The sequence below is a fragment of the Ahaetulla prasina genome, chromosome 4, assembly GCF_028640845.1.
Source record: "Ahaetulla prasina isolate Xishuangbanna chromosome 4, ASM2864084v1, whole genome shotgun sequence".
Classification (NCBI taxonomy): Eukaryota; Metazoa; Chordata; class Lepidosauria; order Squamata; family Colubridae; genus Ahaetulla; species Ahaetulla prasina.
This window is the reverse complement of record NC_080542.1, coordinates 3366366-3383962: the sequence shown is the minus strand read 5'-3', so window position 1 is coordinate 3383962 and position 17597 is coordinate 3366366. Positions and strand designations below refer to the sequence as shown.

The 17597-nt window shown below is 43.3% G+C and overlaps 1 protein-coding gene across 1 annotated transcript in view; it reads left to right on the top strand.

The window, feature by feature from the left end:
- Positions 1-17597, top strand: part of LOC131196700 (polyunsaturated fatty acid lipoxygenase ALOX15B-like) — a 63067-nt gene that overhangs the window by 24171 nt on the left and 21299 nt on the right. Inside the window, exons 7-12 of the mRNA XM_058179836.1 lie at positions 241-445; positions 2063-2147; positions 6785-6907; positions 8145-8248; positions 10240-10412; positions 16841-16984. Coding sequence (XP_058035819.1) covers positions 241-445; positions 2063-2147; positions 6785-6907; positions 8145-8248; positions 10240-10412; positions 16841-16984 — 834 coding nt within the window. The remainder of the gene's footprint in view (positions 1-240; positions 446-2062; positions 2148-6784; positions 6908-8144; positions 8249-10239; positions 10413-16840; positions 16985-17597) is intronic.

Sequence of the window (17597 nt, the reverse complement as noted above, 5' to 3'; positions counted from 1 at the left end):
ATAAGAGTGAAAAAACGGTCACGAGTCTCTTTTTAGAGTGTCCTCATTTGGAATGGTCACTAAACGAATGGTCGTAAGGCGAGGACAGTTCACATCTGTCCCCTGTCCGAGCCACCACAGCGAGGTGTCCTTAGCCTAGCTGGCTCTCTACTCCATGACTTTTCCCGTAATTCCTTTCGTTTTGGCGACCACAACAGGTCGTGCTTTCCTTCCCTGCAACGGATTTGCTTCTTTCCGTAGGTGGATGACTATGAAATCTCGAGCGATCGTGACCTGGGTCCCCTGCTTTTCATCCGGCTCCATAAGGAACCCTATCAATTTTTCCCAGAAGATTCGTGGTTTTGCGACTTCGTCCAGCTGACCACCCCGGATGGCCAAAATTTCCATTTTCCTTGCTACCGATGGATCGAGGACGACCAGCCCCTGGAGCTGAGAGAGGGCACAGGTGAGATCATCCAGTCCAGGGGTGTCAAACTCGAGGCCCGTCGGCCGCATCCGGTCTGCAGGGTACTTAAATCTGGCCCGCGGAGCTGATCTGGAAATAACGAAAGATCGCCTCCTGCGATGCCTGTGCCGGCTAAAACGGGCTGCGTGGGGCCTCCACGGGGCCCGTTTTCGGCCAGCAGAGGGCTGCAGGAGGACTGGCTTGGACTGGATTACGGTTATGTGGCCTGATCTGGATAGAAAACACGCAACATCCGACTGTATTTTTCGGACTATAAGACGCACCTAAATTTAGAAGAAATCAACAACAAAAAATTATTTTTGGCCTCCGCGCACCCCATTTTGGGGCTTTTTTGGGGCTTTTTCCAGCCTTTTTGGGCCCATTTTTGAGGCTTTTTTTCGGCCCGTTTTTGAGGCTTTTTTGGCCCATTTTTGAGGCTTTTTTTCGGCCCGTTTTTGAGGCTTTTTTCAGACTGTTTTCCAGGCTTTTTTTGGCCCATTTTTTCCAGGCTTTTTTTGGCCCATTTTTTCAAGGCTTTTTTTGGTTCATTTTGAAGGCTTTTTTCGGCCCATTTCTGAGGCTTTTTTTGGCCCAATTTTTCAAGGCTTTTCTTGGCCTGTTTTTGAGGGGTTTCTTTGGCTTTTTTCAGCCCATTTTTGAGGCTTTTTTTCAGCCCATTATTTTTAATTGGTTCAAAAAAAAAAGCCTTGAATACAGGCCTCCGCACACCTCATTTTGGGCCTTTTTTGTGCCTTTTCCAGTCTTTTTTTTTTTTTGGCTTTTATTGGCCCATTTTGAAGGCTCTTTTCAGCCCGTTTTTAAGGCCCATTTTTTTCCAAGGCTTTTTTTGGCCTTTTTTGAGGCTTTTTTTCAGCTTGTTTTCAAGGCTTTTTTTGGCCCATTTTTGAGGCTTTTTATGGCCCATTTTTGAGGCTTTTTTTTGGCCTTTTTTTGAGGCTTTTTCAAGTTGTTGTTTTTTTAAAAAAAATTGGCCAAAAATTGGCTGAAAAATGCTCTGAAAATGGGCCCAAAAAAAAGGGCCCCAAAATGGGATGTGTAGAGGCAAAAAATGGCTGGCCGGTGGGCAAATATACATACTACATTTTAATGCCAGATTTTACATACGCTGTAGGTCCATTTAAATCTACAATCAACAATCTATAACTGACAGCTGTTCCTATTTACTATCCTGGAAATTTACCTCCGCTCTTAGGTCTCGTATGATCACGTTATTTAATGCTATTGTATTTTACGATTAGTCGGATAATAAAAATATAAGAGTATAAATAGCTTCGCTGCCTGGAAAAGCAATTTACTATGAAACAGTAGGGTATAAGTTTAGAAATAAAAAGTTTAGCGGAGCACGAAGAATAAGCAATAAATGTTTGCCCGTAATATCTGGTTGGTAGAAGAGATAGGAAAACGGTTATAGTGAAGAATTGTGGAAAGAAAGAAGAGGAGGTGGAAAAATGCATTTTGAGCCTGTGTCAAACGCCCAACCATGGCCGCGTTTGCTCGGTTTGCCCTTTGCCGGTAGATCCATGAACTCTGGGAGAAAGGCACGCGCAATTTGAATCCAGTGCCCAGGACATTTTCCTTTCGTTTAATCTCTCCCAGGCAAATTGATCTGTGATGACGGCGAGAACGCCTGCCTACTGAGACACAGGACGGAAGAGCTGAGAAACAGGCAGGACACCTACAGGTAAGGCTTCCTGAAACCTTTTTCTAACCATCCCTTTTCTACTGAGGCCTGCACACATTTTCTCTCTGTCTTTCTCTCTCCATCTCTCTCTCTTTCCCCCCGTCTATATCTCTGTCTCTTCATCTCTTTCTCTCTCTCTCTGTCTCTTTCTCTCACTATCTTTCTCTCTCCATCTCTCTCTTCATATCTCTCTCTCCGTCTATTTTTCTCTCTCTCTCCCCATCTCTCTCTCACACTCTCTCTCTCTCCATCTCTCTCTCTCCCTGTCTGTATCTCTTTGTCTCTTTCTCTCTCTCTTTCCATCTATATCTCTGTCTGTCTCTCCATCTCTTTCTCTCTCTCTCTCTCTCTCTCCATCTCTCTCTCTCCGTGTATTTATCTCTCTCTCTCTCCATCTCTCTCTCCATCTCTCTCTCTCTGTCTCTCTCTCCGTCTATTTCTCTCTCTCTCCATCTCTCTCCATCTCTCTCTCTCTCCATCTTTCTCTCCATCTCTCTCTTACACACACACTGTCTCTTTCTCTCTCCATCTCTCTCTCTCTCTCCCCCCGTCTATATCTATATCTCTGTCTCTTCATCTCTCTCTCTCTCTCTCTGTCTCTTTCTCTCGCTATCTCTCTCTCTCCATCTCTCTCTTCATATCTCTCTCTCCGTCTATTTCTCTCTCTCTCTCCCCTCTCTCTCACTCTCTCTCTCTCCATCTCTCTCTCTCCCGTCTGTATCTCTTTGTCTCTTTCTCTCTCTTCCATCTATATCTCTGTCTGTCTCTCCATCTCTTTCTCTCTCTCTCTCTCTCTCCATCTCTCTCTCTCCGTCTGTTTATCTCTCTCTCTCTCCATCTCTCTCCATCTCTCTCTCTCTCTCTCTCTCCGTCTATTTCTCTCTCTCTCATCTCTCCATCTCTCTCTCTCTCCATCTTTCTCTCCATCTCTCTCTCACACACACTGTCTCTTTCTCTCTCCATCTCTCTCTCTCTCCCCGTCTATATCTATATCTCTGTCTCTTCATCTCTTTCTCTCTCTCTCTGTCTCTTTCTCTCGCTATCTCTCTCTCTCCATCTCTCTCTTCATATCTCTCTCCGTCTATTTTTCTCTCTCTCTCCCCATCTCTCTCTCACTCTCTCTCTCTCCATCTCTCTCTCTCCTGTCTGTATCTCTTTGTCTCTTTCTCTCTCTTTCCATCTATATCTCTGTCTGTCTCTCCATCTCTTCTCTCTCTCTCTCTCTCTCCATCTCTCCTCTCTCTCTCCATCTCTCTCTCTCTCATTTCTCTCTCTCTCTCTCTCTCTCTCTCTCGTCTATTTCTCTCTCCATCTCTCTCCATCTCTCTCTCTCCATCTTTCTCTCCATCTCTCTTACACACACACTGTCTCTTTCTCTCTCCATCTCTCTCTCTCTCCCCGTCTATATCTATATCTCTGTCTCTTCATCTCTTTCTCTCTCTCTCTGTCTCTCTCTCTCTCTCCATCTCTCTCTTCATATCTCTCTCTCCGTCTGTTTATCTCTCTCTCTCCCCATCTCTCTCTCACTCTCTCTCCATCTCTCTCTCTCCCCATCTGTATCTCTCTCTGTCTCTTTCTCTCTCTCTTTCCATCTATATCTCTGTCTGTCTCTCCATCTCTTTCTCTCTTTCTCTCTCTCTCTCTCTCTCCATCTCTCTCTCTCTCCCCGTCTATATATATATATATATATCTCCATCTCTTTCTCTCTCTTTCTCGCCGTCTCTCTCTCCATCTCTCCCTCTCCGTCTATCTCTCTCTCTCTCCATCTCTCTCTCCATCTCTCTCTCTCTCTGTCTCTCTCTCCGTCTATTTCTCTCTCTCTCTCTCTCTCTCTCTCTCTCTCTCTCTCTCTCCATCTCTCTCCATCTCTCTCTCTCTCCATCTTTCTCTCCATATCTCTCTCTCACACACACTGTCTCTTTCTCTCTCCATCTCTCTATGTCTCTCCATCTCTTTCTCTCTCTCCCTCTCTCCCTCTCTTTGTCTATCTCTCTCTCTCTCCGTCTCTCTCCCCCTCCATCTTTCTCTCTCTCTCCGTGTCTCTCTCTCTCCATCTCTCCCTCTCTCTCTGTCTCCCCCCCCCTCTCTCTCTCTCTCTTCCCCCCTCTCACCCCATCTCTCTCTCCCTCTCTTTTCCTCCCTCCCTCCCCCCTCTCTCTCGCACACACAAACACACGCATACACACACACACACCGTGGCCTCCCCTCTGCAAATAGTCTTGCAAATTACCATTCAGCAGGTGTTTATAGATGTGGTTTATCTCTGTGTGTCTGCGGATGGCTGATTTGTCTCCATGCCAAGTTGCAGAAATGTTTGCATTTGGCCTGAACTTGGTTATTTCCCTCGCAGACATTTCAGGACCCAACTAGGTAACATCATCAGTATTAGAAGGGAGTGAGGCTTCCTCTCTGTTTATATACAAATTGGCCACTGAACTTAACACTCCTCGACTTACAAAAGAGTTTTACAAACTGCCTCAGCTTTAGCGACAGTTCAAAATTACCACGATGCTGAAAAAAGCCACGTCCTCGCCCTTGTGACTGTTCTTCACCCTTATGGGCAGTCCTCGCATTTATGACCGTCCTCAAATCTATGGCTGGTCGTCACCTTTATGATCGTGGTAGCGCTTCCCGGAGAATATGTGATTTCCCTTTGTGACCGTTCTAGTTTACCAAACGGGGGGTGGGGGGTGGGAGCTCGATTCGCTTAGTGGCCACAGCAAAAATGGTTGTAAAATGAAGCACAACTCACCTCATGACCAACTCACTTAACCGCGGTGGTTCTGGTCCCAATTTGTGGCCGTAAGTTGAGGACTACCTTACGGGGCCCTGTCAAAGTCACTCATGGCCTCATGGTGATTGCTGCGATTAAAACTATGCTGCAAATGATATCTAAAATATTTATAAAATATTCTATAAATTATAAAATTAAATTATCAAATGAAAAAAATAAATTTTTTAAATTTAAATTTTTTTAAAAAAAAATTATATTTATAAATTATAAAATTAAAAAAATTATAAAATAATATATAAAATGTAAAATCATTTCGTATCCGATGATCTAAGTGCCAAAGCCCACTGCAACTACATCGCAAAAAAGGCTCTAAGAGTTGTAAACCTAATCTTGCGTAGCTTCTTTTCCAAAATCTCTACACTACTAACCAGAGCATTCAAAACATTTGCTAGACCAATTCTTGAATACAGCTCGCCTGTCTGGAACCCACACCACATTTCTGACATCAATACAATTGAATGTGTCCAGAAATATTTTACAAGAAGAGTTCTCCACTCCTCTGAATACAACAAAATACCTTATCCCACCAGACTTGAAATCCTGGGTTTAGAAAACCTAGAACTCCACCGACTCCGACATGACCTGTGTTTAACACACATCTATTGCAATATCCTTCCTGTTAAAGACTACTTCAGTTTCAATCACAACAATGCAAGAGCAAACAATAGATTCAAACTTAATGTTAACCGCTTCAATCTTGATTGCAGAAAATATGACTTCTGTAACAGAGTTGTTAACACTTGGAACACACTGTTTTTTTTATTTATTTATTTATTTTGTCACAACAATACAAAAAGATTATATAGTATATAAACACATATATGAGTAAATATAAGGAGGTATAAGCATATATATAGGAAGAAGAAAAGAAAAACAATAGGACAGGAACGGTAGGCACGTTTGTGCGCTTATGCACGCCCCTTATGGTCCTCTTAGGAACGGGGTGAGGTCAATAGTAGAAAGTTTTTGGATAAAACTTTTAGGATTATGGGAAGAGACCACAGAGTCAGGTAAGGTATTCCAAGCGCTGATGATTCTGTTACAGAAGTCATATTTTCTGCAATCTAGATTAAAGCGGTGGACGTTAAGTTTAAATCTATTAGTTGCTCTAGTATTATTGCAATTAAAGCTGAAGTAGTCTTTAACAGGAAGGACATTACAATAGATGATTCTGTGAGTTAAGCTTAGGTCCTGTCGAAGGCGACGGAGTTCCAAGTTTTCTAAGCCTAGGATTTCAAGTCTGGTGGTATAAGGTATTTTGTTGTTTTCAGTGGAATGGAGAACTAGTCTTGTAAAATATTTCTGGACACGTTCAATTGTATTGATGTCAGAGATGTGGTGAGGGTTCCAGACAGGCGAGCTGTATTCTAGAATTGGTCTAGCAAATGTTTTATATGCTCTGGTTAGTAGTGTGGTGTTTTTGAAAAAGAAGCTACGCAAGATTAGGTTTACAACTCTTAGAGCTTTTTTTGCTATGTAGTTGCAGTGGGCTTTGGCACTTAGATCATTTGACATGAAAACTCCAAGGTCTTTAACGGGATGGGGGTCGTCTGTAAGGTAATGTCCATCTAGTATGTACTTAGTGTTTGGGTTCTTTTTTCCTATATGTAAGAGTCACTACCTGACTCTGTGGTCTCTTCCCATAATCCTAAAAGCTTCAACCAAAAACCGTCTACTATTGACCTCATTCCTAAGAGGACTATAAGGGGCGTGCATAAGTGCACAAAAGTGCCTACGGTTCCTGTCCTATTGTTCCCTTTCAATATATGTTCCTGTATATAATGTTGTGACAAAAATAAATTTAAAAAAAAAATGCATTGGGTGTCTCCTTTTGAAATCCAAGGTGGGCTGAATTCGCTCCCGGCTTGCCCCGGTGCGTGGCGGTGGAGAGCATCGAGGAGATGAACACGAACATCAAGTTCTCCTTGACCAAGATAAGCACCTTCATGGCGCGTTCAAAACTGACGTGAGTACCACAGAAAGCTTGGTAGCTCGGGGATGAGCTGGCGAGGCCCCTGCGCTCTCTTCAGCTGGGCGGTTTTCTTTGCAGGCGTTTCGTGACCCGACTAGGGAACATCATCAGTGCTAGAAGGGAGGGGGGTTTGTGGAGAGGAGGAAAAGGAGGTGGAGGAGGAGGAAGTGGAGAACTGTGGAACCCTTGGTGGTCTCTGAGCTCGGTGGTTTTCTTGCAGGCATTTCATGACCCAACTAGGTAATAGCATCAGTGCTAGAAGGGAACTGGGATTTAGGGAGGAGCAGGAGGAGGAAGAGGAGGATTGTGGGGTCCTTGGTGGTCTCTGAGCTTGATGGTTTTCTTGCAGACATTTCATGACCCAATGTTCTGTCTCCCCCTCGCCTCCATCCGAGCGATGGCTTAATTAGCCGGCGCTATCAGCTCTGGCAGCAAAATAGCGAGCGTATGCCAAGTGTCTCTGTTATCTCCCTCGACGCCGATGAGTCAAACAGTACTTCAGCTCTTAGTTAAGCAGTTGATTTTCCCTGCTACGAAGAGGCATAGCAGCCTTCGCTGGTTTTATATCTTGTGGAGTGTGGCTCCATGACTCAGCACTTCCTAGGCCTGCCCCACCCCTGCTTCTGTTGTTCCCACCTCTCCTGCCTACGAAACCTAGGGTCTAGCCAGGCCTGATTGCCATCAGCTGGGTCTGAAGGCGTGGCCTGGGGGGAGGAAAGAGTCAGGGGACGGAGGCCTCGTTATCTCCTCCACCTGGCCTTACCTCAGGAGGCTGGTGCTCCTGAGGTAAGTCCTGATGGCCCTTCCCCCTCACTTTCCAAGTCACTTTCTGGCAGGAGGTCCGGCTCGGCGGGACGCAGACACAACACCCAACTAGGTAATATCATCACTGCTAGAAGGGAGTGTGGGATTTAGGGAGGAGCAGGAAGGAGGAGGAGGAGGAGGAGAGGGGGAGGAAGAAGAGGACTGTGGGGTCCTTGATATTCTCCGAGCTTGGTGGTTTTCTTGCAGACATTTCATGACCCAACTAGGTAACGTTATCAGTGGTAGAAGGGAGTGGCTCATGACGTCCTAATGGAAGAATCATCAAGACCTCTCTCACCAAAGTTGGCAGGAGAAGCTTTTGCGTTCATCCTTATATCCTCTTGTGAAGGGAAATGGTTCGCCCCGATTTGGCCGCTGAAGCGTGATCCGGGCTCAGTCCTTCTCCCCTTTCTCTTTTCCTCCTCAGGCGGTTGGAGTTCAGGTTAAAAGGCTTAATGAACTACCACCATTCCTGGAAAAGACTGGAGGACATCCGCAAGATTTTCTGGTTCAACAAGACCTTGGTTTCAGGTTGGTATCAGAGGAGAAGGACAAAGAAGGGAAAATACGGGAAGGAAGACCACGGATCTAAGGGTTGGCTAAAGTGCGTGAAAGAAATAGGAGGTTAATGAAGATTATTTTGGAGTACAGAGCATGGAGCTCCAGAACTGAAGGGCTTTTAAGATGGGTGGACTTCAACTCCCAGAATTCCCCAACCAGTTTGATTTACAATGGGTGGACTTCAACCCCCAGAATTCCCCAGCCAGTTGGATTTACAATGGGTGGACTTCAACTCCCAGAATTCCCCAACCAGTTTGATTTATGATGGGTGGACTTCAACTCCCAGAATTCCCCACCTAGTTTGATTTACAATGGGTGGACTTCAACTTCCAGAATTCCCCAACCAGCCTGCTTTAAGATAGGTAGACTTCAACTCCCAGAATTCCCCAGCCAGTTTGATTTACAATGGTTAGAGTTCAATTCCCAGAATTCCCTAGCCAGTTTGATTTACGATGGGTGGACTTCAACCCCCAGAATTCCCCAGCCAGTTTGATTTATGATGGGTGGACTTCAACTCCCAGAATTCCCCAGCCAGCCTGCTTTAAAATAGGTAGGCTTCAACTCCCAGAATTCCCCAGCCAGCCTTCTTTAAGATGGGTGGACTTCAACTCCCCAAATTCCCCAGCCAGTTTTATTTATGATGAGTGGATTTGAACTCCTAGAATTCCAAAGTCAGCCTGTTTTAAGATGTGTGGATTTCAGCTCCCAGAATTCCCTAGCCGCTATGGGGAACATTAATCTACTGAGTATCGAACTTTAGTTGACTAGATTAATGCAGGATTAATCTAGTCAACTAAACTAGTCAACCGGTATCATTAATCACTAGATTAATGATACCGGTTCGCTCTGGTTTGGACGAACCGGTAGTAAAAAAAAAATGCTTTAAAAAGGGTTCTGACGATCACAGCAGTGCTGCGCTATCCTCGAAACCTTTTTTTTTTTTTGTAAAAGCATTTTTTTTACTACCGGTTCCGTCGACTAGGTAGTGAAAAAAATGCTTTAAAAAAGTTTTTTAAAAAAAGTTCTGACGATCGTGCGGCACAGCTGTGATCGTCGAAACCTTTTTAAAAAACTTTTTTAAAGCATTTTTTTTCACCCGAACCGGTTGTAAAAAAATTGCTTTAAAAAAGTAAAAGAAAAAAGTTGGCCACGCCCACCCAGTCACATGACACCCCCCCAAGCCACGCCCACAGAACCGGTAGTAACCAATTTTACATTTCACCACTGGATTAATGTTAGTGCAGAGGATAAGGTTAAGTTGCAGTTCAAAGCTTCAACTCTCCTGCTTATGCACCAGACTAGAATCTAGTCAGTTTAAAGTTCAGTGCTAAACCGGAGCCAGATAAGAGTCAACAGAATTCAGGAGTTGGACGTGAATCATTTGTGGCAACGTAATGATTCTAAGCTGATGACGCATTTCGTTCCACCTCCAGCTCTCCCTGCTCTTTTTCTGCACAACACAGACAAAATCCCAGAATTCATCCAAGATAAAATGAACGTGCAGAGCCTAGGACTAGGCAGGTCCCACTATCCGGAAAAGAGAGGCGGCCATCTTGAATGTTGTGAAAGGACAGCCGGTTGTAACACCCGCAGCTTTGACCTGTCGGGTTGACCTGGTTGTAGTTCTGGAAGCAGATCTTTGGCCTAAAACCTGAGCACTTGGCCTTCTCCCCCTTCCAGGTCCTCCAAGACCTTCTCCTCTTCTAATTGTGAGGGAAATCCCGAGCTCTTGCTCCTCCCAATTGCATTCCGGCTCCAATTGGATACGAGATCCCAGTTGTCTCCCTAAAATAATGTCCTCTTCCCTTCAGCAAGAATGCACGGAGAGAGTGTTTGTCATCTTCCAAGAATTCTCCATCCAGATCCTCCAGTCTTCATGGTCCAGCCTGGCCTTCAAGATCTTCATAATCCGTCAGAAAGTCAATCTCTTTTTTTTGCTTTCGATTTTCTCTCATTTCCAGAGTACGTTGCTGATCACTGGCTAGAAGACGCCTTCTTTGGCTACCAGTATCTGAATGGGGTCAACCCTTTGGTGATTGAGAAGTGTACGGAGATCCCGGCCAACTTCCCTGTGACCCAGGAGATGGTCGCTGAGTCTCTTGGAAAAGCCACCACTCTCTCGGAAGAATTGCAGGTGACTGGGATGTGGTTTCTAGCTTTCTCGAGTCACTTGTGGTTGTGTTTCACCAAGAATCTCACTAGGGTTATTTATTATTTATTTATTTATTTGTTGAGTACATGTTAGATAATTTATATATAGTATAAGCATGAATTGAATAAATAGAATAGAATAGAATAGAATAGAATAAAAAATTTTATTGGCCAACTGTGATTGGACACACAAGGAATTTGTCTTTGGTGCATACGCTCTCCGTGTACATAAAAGAAAAGATACGTTCATCAAGAATCATAAGGTACAACACTTAATGATAGTCATAGGATACAAATAAGCAATCAGCTGTATTCGAGAATTGGTCTAGCGAATGTTTTGTATGCTCTGGTTTGTAGTGTAATATTACCGGAGAAGAAGCTACACAAGATTAGGTTTACAACCTTTAATGTCTTTTTGGCGATGTTGTTACAGTGGGCTTTGGCACTTAGATCATTTGATATGGGTACTCCAAGGTCCTTGACAGAGTGAGGGTCATCTACAAGTCATGTCCACTTAGCTTGTATTTTGTGTTCTGATTCTTTTTGCCGATGTGTAAGACAGAGCATTTGTTGGTTGAGATTTGGAGTTGCCAAGATTTTGACCATTCCGACACAAAGTCAAGTTTTTTTTTTGAAGGGTAGCAGCATTGGTGGTGGTGTTAAATAGTTTTACATCATCGGCGAAGAGAACACAGTTACTTATAATGTGATCACAAAGGTCATTTATGTATAGTATGAAGAGTGTTGGTTCAGGACGCTTCCTTGGGAGACACCGCTATTAACAGGTGCAGGATTTTGATAGGGCGCTCCCTATTTTGACCACTTGTTGCCTGTTTGACAGGAACGCAGTTATCCAATTATAGAGGGGTCTGGAGTTGCCGTCGGATTTTAGTTTTAGAAGTAGTTTGTCATGTATCACTGAATCAAAGGCTTTACAGAAGTCTATGTAAATTGCATCTATTGCTTTGCCCTGATCTAGATTTGTAGTCCATATGTTTTTGCAGTGTAGAAGTTGTACATTACAGGATAATTTTTTTTCTGAAACCAGATTGTTTATGAGAGAGTAGGTTGTTTGTTTCTAGGTGGAGGGTGATGGATTGGTTGATGATTGATTCCATGACTTTGCAGGTGACACAGCATAAAGAGATTGGTCTGTAATTTTCGACTAGGCTGGGGTCTCCCTGTTTGAAGATAGGGATGACCGTGGCTAGTGACCATAGGTTGGGTAGGGAGCTGGTCCTGAAAGATTTTTTAAAGATTATGCTTAGGGGTTCTGCTATAACAGTGGAAATCTTTTTTTAAGAAGTATGCACATAGTCCATCAGGTCCAATAGATAGAGATGGTTTCAGTCTACATAGTGCCTTTTCAACATTATCTTCTGTGAAATCTATTTGTGTTAGATCATTGTAATCATTAGTGGTACGACCAGTGGTGGGATTCAGCCAGTTCGCACCACTTCGGGAGAACCGGTTGTTAACTTTGTGAGCAGTTTGGCAAACTGGTCATTGGAAGAAATCATTAGGGTTGTTGTGCCTCGGCCGCCCCCCTCTCCGCAGCCGGGCCCCTCTCATCTCCTGTTATCTCAGCCAGAGACGGATAATGAAGACGAACGGCCTGGCATGCCTCCAGCCCCCAGTCCTGGCACCATGCCCGGACAGACCGAGCAAGACGAATGGCCTGGCATGCCTTCAGCCCCCAGTCCTGGCACCATGCCCGGAGAAACTGAGCAAATAACCCCCTCCCCCACAGCATGTGAACATGAGGAACATGAAACCAGTCACGAGCTGGAATTGCTGGCAGCTGGAAGGTGGACGGATTCATGCTTCCGGAGAATGGAGAGGCGACGTCAGCAAAAGGAAGGGAGGGGCAGGCCTGGATAAGTGCTGAGTCATGGAGCCACACCCCATGGCCTATATAAAGGATCTGCTTTTTGGCATTCCTTGAGTCAGGGAAAGTCTCATCTGGTTGCTGAAGTCACATCTTGGACTCCTGCCTGCCCTGAGAACTCTGACAGAACTTTGGCAAAGCTGCAGAGGCTTTGTGGCCATGCTTGATACATACTTCCCCGACCCAGCCGTCAGAGGAGGAGTGGGACAGACAAGGGCAGAGAACCGGTTGTTGAATTACTTGAATCCCACCACTGGGTACGACTAGGGAATGTTGAGCATGAGCCATTGCTGTTGACAAAGACTGAGCCGAAGACTGTGTTAAAGACTGTTAAAGACTGTGTTAAAGACTGTGCCAAAGCCCACTGCAACTACATAGCAAAAAAGGCCCTAAGAGTTGTAAACCTAATTTTACGCAGCTTCTTTTCAAAAAACTTTACACTACTAACTAGAGCATACAAAATATTTGCCAGACCTATTCTTGAATACAGCTCATCCGTCTGGAACCCATACCACATCTCTGACATAAATACAATAGAAAGAGTCCAGAAATATTTTGCTAGAAGAGTTCTTCACTCCTCCGAAAACAACAAAATACCTTATACCGACAGACTTGAAATCCTGGGATTAGAAAACTTACAACTCCGTCGACTTCGACATGACCTGTGTTTAACACACAAAATCATCTATTGAAATATCCTTCCTATAAAAGACTACTTCAGCTTCAGTCGCAATATTACAAGAGCAAAAAATAGATTCAAGCTAAATGTCAATCACTTCAAACTTGATTGCAGAAAATATGACTTCTGTAACAGAGTTGTTAATGCTTGGAACTCATTACCTGACTCCATAGTCTCTACTCAAAATCCCAAAATCTTCAACCAAAAACTATCTACTATTGACCTCACCCCATTCCTGAGAGGACTATAAGGGGTGTGCATAAGAGCACAAATGTGCCTACCGTTCCTGTCCTATTGTTCCCTTTATTATATCCAATTAATATAGTTGATGCATAATTTTAATTATATATATATATATTTATTTATTTTATTTATTTATTTATTTATTTATTTATTTATTTATTTATTTATTTATTTATTTATTTATTTATTTATTTATTTATTATTCGAATTTATATACCGCCCTATCTCCCAAAGGACTCAGGGCGGTTCACAGGCATATAAAACATCAATATTATATATATATAATTAAAATTATGCATCAACTATATTAATTGGATATAATAAAGGGAACAATATATATATATATTCTTCAAGATATGCTGTTTTATCTATGACATTTGTTTGTGTATACTGTTGTGACAAAAAAAAAAAAGTTTGCTTTAACTGCTTCATCATTGCATTCTTTACTGTTAGATCCTTTTAGGGGTGGGATGGATCTCGAGTCTTTATTTATTTATTTATTCATATAAATAAATAAGCCCAAGGTTGACTCAGCCTTCCATCCTTTATAAGGTAGGTAAAATGAGGACCCAGATTGTTGGGGGGGGCAATAAGTTGACTTTGTATATAAATATACAAATAGGATGAGACTATTGCCTTACACAATGTAAGCCGCCCTGAGTCTTCGGAGAAGGGCGGGATATAAATTCAAATAAAAAAAAAATTTATACCGCCCTTCTCCGAAGACTCAGGGTGGTTTGTTGTTTACAAAACTATAGAAGGCGCGGTTGGATTTCATGCGCAGGAGGTTTTCTTCTTGTTTGATTGACCTAGTCAACCTAGTGTTGACCTAGTGACTTTCTCGGTGGAGGAACTGGGGAATCTCCAGGGAGAGTCAATAGAGGGAAGTTGTGGTTGCGACTCCTGAAGTTGCCCTTTTGACTTTCTGGTCTTTCTGAAGCCAACCTCTTGACCTTCTGAACTTTCTCCATGGACCCACAGAAACATCTCCTCCTTATGGGTTGCCTTTTTGACAGTGAAGGTTGGCTGGTTTTCAGATGATAGCAAGGAACTACTTAACTTTTTCTTTCTTGTTTCTAACTTGTTTCTAACTTGTTTTCTTTCATTAGAATAGAATAGAATAGAATAGAATTTTTATTGGCCAAGTGTGATTGGACACACAAGGAATTTGTCTTGGTGCATATGCTCTCAGTGTACATAAAAGAAAAGATACCTTCATCAAGGTACAACATTTACAACGCAATTGATGGTCAATATATCAATATAAATCATAAGGATTGCCAGCAACAAGTTACAGTCATACAGTCATAAATGGAAAGAGATTGGTGATGGGAACTATGAAACAATTAATAGTAGTGCAGATTCAGTAAATAGTTTGACAGTGTTGAGGGAATTATTTGTTTAGCAGAGTGATGGCCTTCGGGAAAAAAACTGTTCTTGTGTCTGGTTGTTCTGGTGTGCAGTGCTCTATAGCGTCGTTTTGAGGGTAGGAGTTGAAACAGTTTATGTCCAGGATGCGAGGGATCTGCAAATATTTTCACGGCCCTCTTCTTATATCCAATTAATGTGGTTATTGCATGCTTATGCTTATATATATATATGCTTATATATTATATAGTTATTTTCATGCTTATGCTTATATACACTTCTTATATACACTTGCCCTATGCACGGTCACCCATGCCCTTGTCACCTCCTGTCTGGACTACTGTAACGCTCTCTACATGGGGCTCCCCTTGAAGAGCACCCGGAGGCTTCAGCTGGTCCAGAATGCGGCCGCGCGGGTGATAGAGGGAGCAAATCGAGGCTCCCATATAACACCAATCCTGCGTAGGCTGCACTGGCTTCCGGTGATCTTCCGGGTGCAATTCAAGGTATTGGTTACCACCTTTAAAGCGCTTCATGGCATGGGACCTGGCTATTTACGGGACCACCTCCTGCGACCGACGGCCCCCCCAGCGACCAGTGCGCTCCCATAGAGTGGGCCTCCTCGGGGTGCCGTCGGCTAGACAATGTCGGCTGGCGACCCCCAGGGGGAGGGCCTTCTCCGTGGGGGCCCCAACCCTCTGGAACGAATTACCGCCAGGTATTCGCCAACTCCCTGATCTCCGGACTTTCCGATGCGAGCTGAAAACATGGCTGTTTCATCGTGCAGGACTGGCCTGATAGTTTTAATTGGGAATTTTAAATGGGTTTTAAGGAGTCAGCCTAAATTTAAATATTTCATTTTCAATTATTTTTAAATATTTGTAAAAATTGTTTTAACAAGGCTGTAAACCGCCCTGAATCCTTCGGGAGAAGGAAGGGTGGTATAGAAATATAAACAAATAAATTAAATAAATAAATAAATAAATACTGTTGTGACAAAATAAATAAATAAATAAATAAATAAATAAATAAATAAATAAATAAACTTATTTCTTTCTTTCTTTCTCTTTCTTTCCCTTCCTTCCTTCCTTCCTTCCTTCCCTCCCTCTCTGTCTCTTTCTTTCTTTCTCTCTCTCTCTCTCTTTCTTTTTCTCTCTGTCTCTGTCTCTCTCTTTCTTTTATTTATTTTATTTGTCACAATATTGTATATAAGCATAAGCATGAAATAACTATACGATATACAAGCATATATATAACCATAAGTATGTAATAATTATATGAAATTGGATACAATCAAAGGGAACATTAGGACAGGAACGGTAGGCACACTGGTGCTCTTATGCACGCCCCTTACAGACCTCTTAGGAATGGGGTGAGGTCAATAGTAGATAGTTTTTGGTTAAAGCTTTGGAGACTTTGGGAAGAGACCACAGAGTCTGGTAGTGCATTCCAGGCATTAACAATTCTGTTTCTAAAGTTCATATTTTCTGCAATCAAGATTGGAGCGGTTCACATTAAGCTTAAATCTATTGTGTGCTCGTGTATTGTTGTGGTTGAAGCTGAAGTAATCTTCAACAGGAAGGACGTTGTAACAGATGATTCTATGAGTTAAGCTCAGGTCATGTCGAGGGCGGCGGAGTTCTAAATTTTCTAAACCCAGGATTTCAAGTCTGGTGGCATCAGGTATTTTGTTGTGATCAGAGTGGAGAACTCTTCTTGTAAAATATTTCTGGACACATTCAATTGTATTGATGTCAGAAATGTGGTGCGGGTTCCAGACAGGCGAGCTGTATTCAAGAATTGATCTAGCAAATGTTTTATATGCTCTGGTTAGTAGTGTAGAGTTTCTGGAGAAGAAGCTACGCAGGATTAAGTTTACAACTCTTAAAGCCTTTTTTTGCGATGTAGTTGCAGTGGGCTTTGGCACTTAGATCATTGGATATGAAAACTCCAAGGTTTTTAACGGGATGGGGGTCATCTATAAGGTAGTGTCCATCGAGCTTGTATTTAGTGTTCAGGTTCTTTTTTCCAATGTGTAAGACAGAGCATTTGTTGGTTGAGGTTTGGAGTTGCCAGGTTTTCAACCATTCTGACCCAAAATCAAGGTCTTTTTGAAGGGTAGTGTATTGTTGATAGTGTTAAATAGTTTAACATCGTCAGCGAAGATGATTCTGTCTCTCCCTCCCGCTCCCTCCGTCCGTCCCCCCCCTTTCTCTCTTCCTTCTGTTTAAAGAAGGGGAACATCTTCATAGTGGACTACAAGATCCTCCAAGGAATCCCGACCAATGTCATCGGAGGTGAACAGCAGTACCTGGCTGTCCCTGTGTGTCTCTTCCACCAGACATCGTCCGGCAATCTCGTCCCGATAGCAATTCAGGTAAAACAAAATGGTGAAAACCTATCGTAAGTACACTTTTTTTCAGCGCCGTTGTGACTTTGAACGGTCACTAAGTGGATGGCTACCTAGAGTGGCCCACTGTTCTATAAATCATCATCGTCATTTAACGACCCCATAATCCCTTGCGGGGTGGAGTTTGGCCAACTGAATGGAGCTAGCAGAGTGTTTTTTTAATGGCCGGATGCCTTTCCTGTTGCCAGGGCGGAGTTTTGTTCAGCAGATATATTCTCATCGTGCCCAGAGAGAGAGATATCTGCCTCTACCTAGGATCGAATGCACAGCCTCATGATTGTGAGGCGAGAGCTCCACCTCTAGGCCACCGCACCGCTCAGCATTTAGGCTTATATCATCATCCTCTTTTAACGACCCCATAATCCCTTGCGGGGTGGAGTCTGGGCAACTGAATGGAGCTGTGTGTTTACTGGCCCGATGCCTTTCCTGTCACCAATACGGAGTTTAGTACAGCAGATATATTCTCATCGTGCCCAGAGAGAGAAATATCTGCCTCTACCTAGGATCAAACTCCCAGCCTCTTGATTGTGAGGCGAGAGCTCCTCCTCTAGGCCACCGCACTGCACCACTCCTCTCTGTT